Here is a 9,865-nt window from a genome sequence, read left to right on the forward strand (position 1 = left end):
TCTGCAATCCAAACAATCTAGATGTGTATGAGACAATGAGAGTCAATGTGGCATTCTCTTCAGTTATTAGTCGGCATTTGAAATATATTCTTTGGATTAATTTAGGCTTTTGATAGGGTTTAATAGTGTGTTTTTGTTTCAACTTGTAAGTGCTGAATTTTCAAGTGCTAAATGAAATAAGTCTCTATGTAATTAAGTTAATCTTCTTTGGCTTGATAAATGTTGAAAATTTTATATTATTTGAGATCCTAGTTATGTAATGGTCATAAAACTTTTTTTTTCCTTTCAACTTTGCCCCAATATTTTATATTATTTATTAAAAATAAAAAAGAGTCAGATCGAGATCTGACTCTGAGAAGGGGAAAGAGACTATGGTGGCCTTGACTCCGGCCACTACCATCTTAGGCGAGGTCGCCGGCGACCACGACATGGGTAGTGGTGGTCGGCACCAAAGTCCCACTGTCTTCTTGTGAAGTCGGGTGCCCCGTTTAACCTAAACATTTCTGTAATTTTTTTACTGTGTTGACTAAGCAATTCAGTAAAAAAATAAGTAGGTCTTCTTTGAGTGGTTTTTTGACTTAAGTCTACTATATTAGGCAAATTCTACAATGAAATGTCAAATTATGTTACATAGTGGAGAGTTAGTTTTTTCTAGTCCATTTAATATTAAAGATAATGTTTTGGTCCCTAGATCTTCAATGGTGTCACAAATTCATCGGGGCCACATGTAAAGTACAATAAAATTGGAGGGTCACTTATGTGTCGATGGCGTGTTGTTAACATGTTGTTGACATGTATATAAATTAAAACCTGCTTATGTATCGATGACGTGTCGCTAACGTGTTCGGTTATATTAGACCAGTTTTCTTTAAAAATCGATTTTTATGGTCAGGTTTGGTGATGTGGCGATGATGGGTGAAGTGGCAGAATGTGATTTGTACATGTGACGGGAAGATTCGAGAACAGTGGTATAGTATTGTAGGCAAAAATTGTGAAATAATATAAAGGACTAGAAATACTAGGGTATAATATGTAAATAATGGACTGATGAGATCAAAAGTTAGTAGCATCTAATGGCTAAAATCAATGTTCCATCATGAAACACAAGTTGGGGTTCCATTGTAAAATCTACCATGATGTTAAGTCATTTTTTGTGTTTTTACAGAACAAGCTTATCAAAAGAACTCAATCCTCTCTCAAAGATTATATGGCTAAATTTTCAAATTCTTTTTTCAGCGTGAAATACCAGAATCTGAATTAAAATTGAGGGTTGAAATAGGTTTGATACCGAACTTGTGAGAGTAAAATGTAATTATGCAGCTTTTCTTTATTACTGTTTGATGAATTGTGATGCTCTGCAGAAATGAGCAGGAAGGTGGTGAATGTGGATGGAGGAGGATTCAACAAGAGAGGGATGCAATACAACTGGAAAATGAAGCTCAGAACCTACTTGCCTGACCCACAATCTCCGATCATCAGTTCTATTCTCTTCATGCCTTTAGCAGCAGAACACACTGATCGAGGCCACTACAGTATAGCCCAGTCCATGGCTTGTTTCTCTGCCGCGGTCTCCTCGGGAGTTCCTATCGTCTTTGTTAATATCTAGACAGAGTAGATATCGACTCCGGTAAATGAAGCAACTTGAAATTGCAGAATATTTCAACTCAATGTCAACTTTTCCTGATTTTGCTCTTATCTATGTTTTTCTCGTGAAGGATAAAACTAATCCAATAGCAAAGGAAATCAGTTGGGGTAGACAACAAACCCACCCAATGAACTTCCACATAGTGCAAGGAATAAGGCTATGGTTCTTGCCAGGGATTGCAGAAGTCTTAATCGACATCGTATCCGGGCATGGACATCAAATGAACCGAAGAGGTTGGAGAGAAGAAAGAATATAGCCAGAAGCACCATTATTCGTTTTTATTGGCATGTATTCATCAATTTAAGCTTCTGGATCTACTGACTGCTTAATTACAGGGATTCATATGCATCTACTCAGTGGCATCGGGCTCTGCTGCAGAGTGTGCCGGGTTAGGCTACCTGCATGAAGAAGCGAACGCGAAGGGGCATCTGCTGATGATCTCCAGGCTTGAGGGCAAGAGTGTGATGCCTTTGAGCGTGTGCTCTTCGCGGCTCATCAACTGTTGCGATCACAATGAAATAAGAGATGTCTTGACAGAGGCAATTGAGAGAATGGAAGGGATTCGGATCCAAATCATGGTTTGGCCGAATCAGACCCGCTCGGCTAGTCCTCGAGGGATGGTTTCAACACTCTGGCCGCCCAGTGGCATTGCTCCTACTCTTCCATTGTGAAGAGATTGTAAAGTTGAAATTGATTCACTTATTATTATTATTATTATTATTATTATTTTCTTTGAAATAGATTCACTTGCTAAAAGAACACTTGCTTTCGATGGGTTTCGTTTCATTTGATAACTAAATTTCCATACACAACATAAACCCTCAAATTTACATTGTTGATACTATAAGACAATGTGATTTGAACCGGAAATAAAGAGCAAATCGTGTCCAAGTTCCAACATTACAGAGGAATAAGTAAATTCCTCTCATAATGGGAATGTACTTCGGTGGTGGGTTGTTATTGACACACACGAACAAGAGGCACAAGTAAATCATATTTCCTAGTACTGTACTCAAAATGGATTGTGGCATCAGGATGGCTGCAACTAGAAGTGTAACCTGAAATTGAGCACATACTCAGATTCGAGAAGTTTGACCCTATTACAAACTTACAAGCAAACTTGCTATATCAAAATCGTGACCAAGATTCCGTAAATTGCCATAGACAGGCATGTCGTCTACCTTACAAATTTCTAAAGCCAATAAATCTTAGCGCATTTAAATCCAGTTTTTACACGACATGGCAGCAGCGAACAGAAATTTGCAATTAGCGGTTTTACAAGGGCAAACCTGAGACAGGTTGCAAACCAGAGGGGTTGACCTGAGAATGTATAAGAAATTGAAACGGGCATAACTGGAATTTAACCCCCAGAGTAAATCTTTCCCTCCTTTTCTTTCCTTCCTTCTCTCCCGGTGTTAAAAGAAAAGCTCCGCACGATGATCCCCAAATGGAGGAGGAGTGCCAGGCTCTCTAAGGTGACGAGAGTCTTCAAAGATTTCGAGGGCTGCTGCGCCGCCTTGATCAAAGGCCTCACAACCGGTATGTACTGTTTCTTGAGGCCCCATTTTCTTGTTCTTTCAACAATCTGTTATCGACCCATAGCCGAAAAAGAAAGCAGAAAATGAAAAGAGGATAAACAAAGTTCCCTTATACGAGTGTTTTTGTGTTGGGTAGACTTGGATCGAAGGAATTCAGGGTTGGCAAGGTTTGGAACCGAAGAATGCTTAACGACCCGACCCTGTTATTTCAAGAATATAGAACCAAGAAAAATGGACTAGCTGTTAAGGCTTTCATTAACTTCAGAGCCAGCTATTATGATCTGGTGGCCGAGTCAATGAATTATATGGCGCACTAAAACAGGGGATATTTACTGAAATTCGTAGCTATTTGCAAGATTTTTTGTTTAAGTGCAGACATTACCATGAATTTGCCCAGATGGATGCACGGGCAACCATGTATTTGTCTTGTCAAACCTGTGTTGAAATTATTCTGATCTCTGTTGTGAACATTTTACTTTTTCCAGTTGCAGATTCAGCTGAGTTTTACTTGCAGTGCGATCCTGGTTGGTTTTGAAGCTCTTTCATGTTCAATTCAATGTGTCTATTTAATTCCATGTCATGCTCCTGCTCAGCAGATCTAGAGGGAGATCAAGCTCTCTACGGGTTTCATGATGGGCACTGGAAAGTCAAAGTTCCTGAAGAAGAAATGCCACCCAAACTTCCGGAACCCACAATCATCATTGAAGTTCCCAAAGATGAAAAGCTGTTTGAAGAATGGCTATCCAGCGTTGCTGCCTTCAGTGATGCATGGTTGCTTTTTGTGATGTCCCACTATGCTAAAAATCTCAAGTTTAGCAAGGCTGATAGGTAATAATTCTCCTATATGTATGGTTCTCATCTCATCATGTTTGTTGGAGTCAAATCTCCAAGAGAAAACTCGGGTTCATACATTGATCCCATTTCCAAACACTTCTCTTCTTTTGTATAGCTCGGCGATGGGCGTTCCAGACAGGTAAGAAATGAATGCGATTTGGATTGTCCTCCTGTTAAGAGTCGGTATTGTTCTGTAATGCAGGTCTATTTGGTGGAAGAGTCAAGAGCCCGAGCACTCTTCTACATTGACTTTCTTGTATATGCTGGACTTCTTAAGTTTTATTATCTCTTTTCTGTGCCATGTTATGGTCGAAATTTATGGTGCAGGGGACAGCTTTTCAGTATGATAAGCAAGCTTCCAACAGTACTTGAGGTTGTGAAGGAGGTGAAGCCAGCACCAGCAGTCCTGAATAATAGCAGCTGCCATCCTGGCCCTAACTCTGAGGTAGGATGAACCTCATGTTCATATGATGTGTTGTATACACTTGTTTTCATTTTCTGAAGCCAATGTTTTCAAATCAATTATGAGAACAATGTCCAAACAATGCGATGGGAATGAATGACAGGCTCCCATTTCTCGTTGTTCATCCATTTAATGATCCACTCTCCTCATGATTTGATTGCAGAATCAGAGAGATTCAGAACCGCATAGCGAGAGCCATCTGGTGGCTGTTCATCCGAAGCCTGAGGATAAGGATAGGTCGGCATTGCAAGAAGAACGCAAAGATGAACCTGGAGGAGACAGATGTGCAATCCCAGCGGGAATAATATTTGGAGCGTGTCCTGGATCGTCTATAAAGTTTGCAAGAAATGGGTGCGAATGCAAAAAATTTGAAGATTCATGAGTGCCAAGAGAAGAAAACTCTACCTTGAGATAGTATGAGATGATTCTTTTACTCGCGTTGGTAGGAGTTTGAATCGTGAAGTGAATGACATTGTCAATCCTCTGATGATGAGAATTAAATTCTCATTGATGTTTACCAGTCTCTCTTTTTTCCCTAGTGTGGTTCCGCAAATTCTTTTGACAAATGAAAGAGAGTTATTTTCATTTCATATTTATCACAGTTGTATCAAATGATCAATTTACCAAGATGCATCGCACAAAAATTTCCGCATGAGGCTAGCTCTTCAACATGGCTATATTCAGATGAAGCAACATGAGAGGTGTTTTCCCTTGAAAAGACTTCAAGTCAACAGTTTTCACAACCTGGACTGGAGTAGATAATTGAACTTGTCACGAGTACGATTGGTTTCTTCTCTGTAAATTATCAGGAGAAACAGTTGATGTCATTCCCTTGGTCGTAAAATTTAACTGACTTTTCATTGTGTAGAAACACTTGGAGAACATTTGAGAGTCTAAGACACACAAATTGCTAAACATATCACATGAATCAATATCAATATATTATATACTAGGTACTAACCCGTGTGACACCGCCGTCAAAAATCATGTTCACTATTATCTTGAAAAATATAAAGCCAAAAGAATTCACTATTTACTACCTCTCTTGTTACAATAAAAAGATAATAACCGTAGAAATAACTTAAAATAGATGTGGTAGGTGAGTCTTTTTCCGATAAGTGGAGTGGATCTCATTGTTGATCATGTTAGCTACATATAAATCCTACTTTGCTCATTTGTTTTCTTAATTCATGATTTTTAATGATTATTTCACATACTGCTTACTGTCAAAAAAAACCTATAAGTTAGAAAATTTATATACTTAATAAATATCTACTCAATCCAAGTTAGCTTATTTCTCTAATTTCATATTATTTTGATAATTTATTTTATCTATGTCTTGTGAGGATACAGTTAAATCAATATATTTTAAAATTATCTTACAAAAAAGAATACTAACTAAAATAGCATATAGTGGAGCACGTTTGGTAGAGAAAATATTCAGAAGAAAGTCAATTACTTCAAGGGTTAGTGACCTAGAAAAGAGGTGACAAAGTTGGAAGAATATAAATATAAAATGCCCATTTATATTTTTTTTGTGTGTGACACTAGAAATGGATTTACTTTAATGATTCGAACTGGGTTATTTGACGGACAATAAACAATTTCAAGATAAATGGGTACATCAATTAATTAGAAGTTATTTTTAGAAGAATCTTTTAATAACGATGTAAAGTATATATACAAATTATGTTAAAATAATTATAGATTAACTCTTTTACCATATAAATAGCATCTACTCTGTCGAAATCAGCTTGTTATAATGAAAGATGTGAAAAGGATTAGAAGGATAAAATTGAAACCTCATATAAGTCACAGAAATTTTTAAAAAAACAAAAGAATTTGGGAAGCTTTGAAAAAGAACAAAGGACACGGGATGACACTTGCCTTATTGAGGTTCACATGGACCTTTCAGTTTGTTACTATAACTATACTAAAATATAATAATAGACCCTTGAGACGCAACTGACACCGCCACTCATTAAAGGCGTCCCACGTCGCCATGTCATCACAATGAAAATCACATTCTCTCGTGCTGCCACGTTGTCAGAATAGTCTTCTCATGTCGACAGATTAGCATCTAATATTTTACAAATTTTTAAGAAGGCGTCTCCACATTTTTTTGACTTACTTTTCTTATTTCATCATTGCCACATCTGAATTTTTTTTTAACTTACTTTTCTTGTTTCGGTTGTCCGTCCTACTTTCGAATTGGATCGCGGCAGTTTTTGCAAGAGAAGCGTAGAGGATGTGTTGCTGCCAGATCCCCTCTCCAAATACTAAGAAGCCATCTGCGTTGGTCTGGCTGGGACAATAACATCTTCGCTGTAAATGACTCCTTCGAATATTCTGCAGGAATTTCAGGTAATAAAGAAAGAATGCTGTCTTTGGCTTCCACCAGAACTTTGGAACGTACATATTGAGCTTCGGGACTCGATTCTTAATTGGCAGAACTCAAATAGGACTCATAGGAGGCACCTAATGAACAACCAGAAGGTGCTTCCCCAGCCAACCAATAAACAGAGCCCGTGCAGAACAACCACGCACCCACTGAACCACCGGAAGATGCTCCCCCAACCGACCAACAAACAGAACCTGAGCAGAGCAGTCAGGTGGAACAAATCCTAGGACCTTCCTAGCTATACAGGTTGTGCTGTTATAATCATTCCCTTTAGATATCAACTCTGGATATTTTCTGATTTTCCATTTCCCAATGAAGGAAGGAACAATTTCGGTCGCAGTTAATGAATGTTTGGATAGATGATGTGCCGAGAAATGCAATCTTACACCCACATTAATGATTACGTTCATCATTCAACCGAAAAGAAAATGATTACGTTCATCATAGTTCAATATTTTAAGCTTTCAGAAAAGGAAAGAACACTAGAATTACTATACCCCGAAACTTGTCGTGAAAAATAAAAATTCGAGAAGATTTAAAAAGCCGAATTTTAACATAGATGACCTTCTAGTTTCGAACTGAGATTGCTTCTCCATCTTTTCACTGATGACCTTCTACTGTGGTTGAGGATTAGTGCAGAGGAAGAGGACTGGAAGGATGACACTAAGGGACCTTGCGGCATACTTTCACCTTCCCATTGAAGCCGCTGCTTGGAAACTAAACTTGTGCCCGACTGTAGTTAAGAGGATTTGCCAGCGGGGCGGACTCAAAAGGTGGCCCCATAGAAAGGTATGCCTCTGCCATCCTCTTTCCTTTTTCTTTTGTGGATGATGAATATGTCCGTTCACAATCCCACTCCGGTTTAAACAGATCAAGAGCATCGAAAGGCAGATCTTGAAACTCCAGCAGATTCAAAGAATAGGGAGGATAGGCTGTTTGCTCAGAATGAAGTTGAGAGGCTGCAGCATCAGATTTCCATAATCCGATAAAGGGTCTCAGAAGCTCCCTAGTCGATCAAAACAAACGTTTCAGTATTCTTAGGTGGATTTCTAGCTGTAGGAGAGGAAATTGTTTCAGGACCAAAATGAATAAACTGTCCGTAGAAGTCACATCTGAACAAAGATAGCTATTATCTTAACTTTCATGCGGTTGAAGTATATTCTGTTTTCAATGAGACTGAAGCTGTACCTACTTAATTTTGATCAGCCGGCTTAATTGGCATTACCTTAATAAAATACAACCTTAAACAGAGAAATCTCGAACAAATGTCTCAAAGAACCTTAACTAAGAATTAACAACAGGACGTGAAGATCCAAAGAGAAAAATTGACCTTCCTTGTATTCAACAAAAATAGTTATTCTTCGTGCATCTCTAGGACTTTCCTAGAATTCTGCTGTATCGAAGTATAAGCCCCAACAAAGTTGTAAATTGGGGATTCCACGGACAAATACCCGTCTGTGTTTGGGGGAAAGGGACCGAGATGGGTGGTGGGAAGATGGTGCTGTGCGTGAAGCGGGTGAAGCAGGAGCTGCCTGAGGAAAGAGATGACACCATGCCCCTGCCTGGGGACATCATAGAGGGGCTTGCCTGTGAGGAGGATGATGATTTGGCAGGAGAGTCTTTCATTCCCGCGCAGGGCCGCTCTGAGTTCACCTCTCAGCTCGGCAAGATTGCCAGTCAGTGGAAATCGGAGGTGATTTGGGTTAAGATGAGGAGAGGGGAGAACGTGGTGAAGATCAAAGCAAGGGTTGTGCCCGAGAAGGGCGGGATGCTTCAACGGAAGTTCACGATTCAGGCAGCAACTGATGATAGGCATGTTGCTATTTTGAGAGACTTGAACTTGAAGGAATGCACTGAGCTGCAAGGCAAGAGCTTTCAATCCACTCTCAAAGATTTTACCATGTAAAGTTTCAAATTCCTTTTTTGGCATGTCATTCCAGAATCTAAATTAAATTCAAGGATTGAAAGAGGTTGGATGCCGAATTCGTGGGAGTAAAACGTAATTATGCAGCTTTTCTTTATTACTGCTTGATGAATTGTGAATCTATCATGCTCTGCAGAAGTGAGCAGGAAAGTGGTGAATGTGGATGGAGAGGAATTCCACAGGAGAGGCATGAAGTACAACTGGAAAATGAAGTTGGGTACCTACTTGCCCGATCCACGATCTCCGATCATCAGCTCGATCCTATTATATTGTTATACCTCATAATAATAGAAAGCTAACATCATGTTCCACTACCAAATTGCATCAAATCTCTTGATTTTGCCGTTACTTTTGTTTTTCTTGTGAAGGATAAAAATAATCCAATAGCAAAGGAAATAAGTTGGGGTAGACAACAAACCCACCCAACGAACTTCCACATAGTGCAAGGAATAAGGCTATGGTTCTTGCCAGGGATTGCAGAAGTCTCAATAGACATCGTGCCCGGGCCAGAAGAGACTCGTTTCAGGATGGACATCAAACGAACCGAAGAGGTTGGAGAGAAGGAAAAATATGGCCAAAAAAATATAATATTCTTTTCTGTTGGCGTGTGTTCATCAATCTAAACTTCTAGATCAATTTACTGCTTAATTACAGGGATTCATATGTATCTACTCGGTGGCATTGGGGTCTGCAGCAGAGCGTGCTGGGTTAGGCCATCTACACGAAGAAGCGAATGCCAAGGGGCACCTGCTGGTGATCTCGAGGCTTGAGGGCAAGAACATGATGCTTTCGAGCATGTGCTCCTCTGGGCTCATTAACTGTTGTGATCACAATAACATAAGAGATGTCTTGACCCAGGCAATCAAGAGAATGGAAGGGATCCGAATCCACATCATGGCTTGGCCGAATCAGGCCCGCTCGGCTAGTCCTCGAGGGATGGTTTCCATACTTCAGCCACCCAGTGGCTTTGCTCCTCCTCCTTCATTGTGAAGAGATTGTAAATCTGAAATTGGTTCACTAAAAGAACATTTGCTTTTAATCGATATCTTCTCATTTGATA

At 39.5% G+C, this 9,865-nt stretch overlaps 2 protein-coding genes across 5 annotated transcripts; both read left to right on the forward strand.

Moving 5' to 3' along the window:
* Positions 1-3,081: 3,081 nt before the first annotated feature.
* LOC116203753 (PHD finger protein ALFIN-LIKE 4-like) lies at positions 3,082-7,870 on the forward strand. The gene is made up of 7 exons (XM_031535655.1): positions 3,082-3,184; positions 3,669-3,707; positions 3,777-4,011; positions 4,220-4,273; positions 4,345-4,462; positions 4,644-4,764; positions 7,752-7,870. The coding sequence occupies exons 1-7, from the start codon at positions 3,082-3,084 to the stop codon at positions 7,868-7,870; spliced, it is 789 nt and encodes a 262-aa protein (XP_031391515.1).
* On the forward strand, positions 6,614-9,865 carry LOC116197019. Of its 4 annotated transcripts, none has more exons than XR_004154965.1 (6): positions 6,614-6,844; positions 6,932-7,127; positions 7,516-7,670; positions 7,752-8,783; positions 8,942-9,356; positions 9,460-9,865. XR_004154965.1 is itself a non-coding variant. In XM_031527014.1 (4 exons), exons 3-4 carry the CDS (start codon positions 8,362-8,364, stop codon positions 9,102-9,104), a joined length of 585 nt encoding a protein of 194 aa, XP_031382874.1. In that variant the 5' UTR covers positions 6,614-6,844; positions 6,932-7,670; positions 7,752-8,361; the 3' UTR covers positions 9,105-9,865. The 4 variants fall into 4 exon arrangements, 1 of the variants encoding a protein (XP_031382874.1); XR_004154966.1 differs by having other exon boundaries at positions 7,521-7,670; XR_004154968.1 differs by having other exon boundaries at positions 6,943-7,670.

The sequence above is a fragment of the Punica granatum genome, chromosome 1 (genome assembly GCF_007655135.1).
Source record: "Punica granatum isolate Tunisia-2019 chromosome 1, ASM765513v2, whole genome shotgun sequence".
NCBI lineage: Eukaryota > Viridiplantae > Streptophyta > Magnoliopsida > Myrtales > Lythraceae > Punica > Punica granatum.

Coding starts and splice junctions, on each gene's coding strand:
- LOC116203753 (XM_031535655.1), top strand. CDS start 3,082: ATGATCCCCAAATGGAGGAGGAGTGCCAGGCTCTCTAAGGTGACGAGA. Junction 3,708..3,776: donor TTACTTGCAGTGCGATCCTG/GTTGGTTTTGAA, acceptor GCTCCTGCTCAG/CAGATCTAGAGGGAGATCAA. Junction 4,765..7,751: donor TGAACCTGGAGGAGACAGAT/GTGCAATCCCAG, acceptor CGGTTTAAACAG/ATCAAGAGCATCGAAAGGCA.
- LOC116197019 (XM_031527014.1), top strand. CDS start 8,362: ATGGGTGGTGGGAAGATGGTGCTGTGCGTGAAGCGGGTGAAGCAGGAG. Junction 8,784..8,941: donor ACTCTCAAAGATTTTACCAT/GTAAAGTTTCAA, acceptor CATGCTCTGCAG/AAGTGAGCAGGAAAGTGGTG.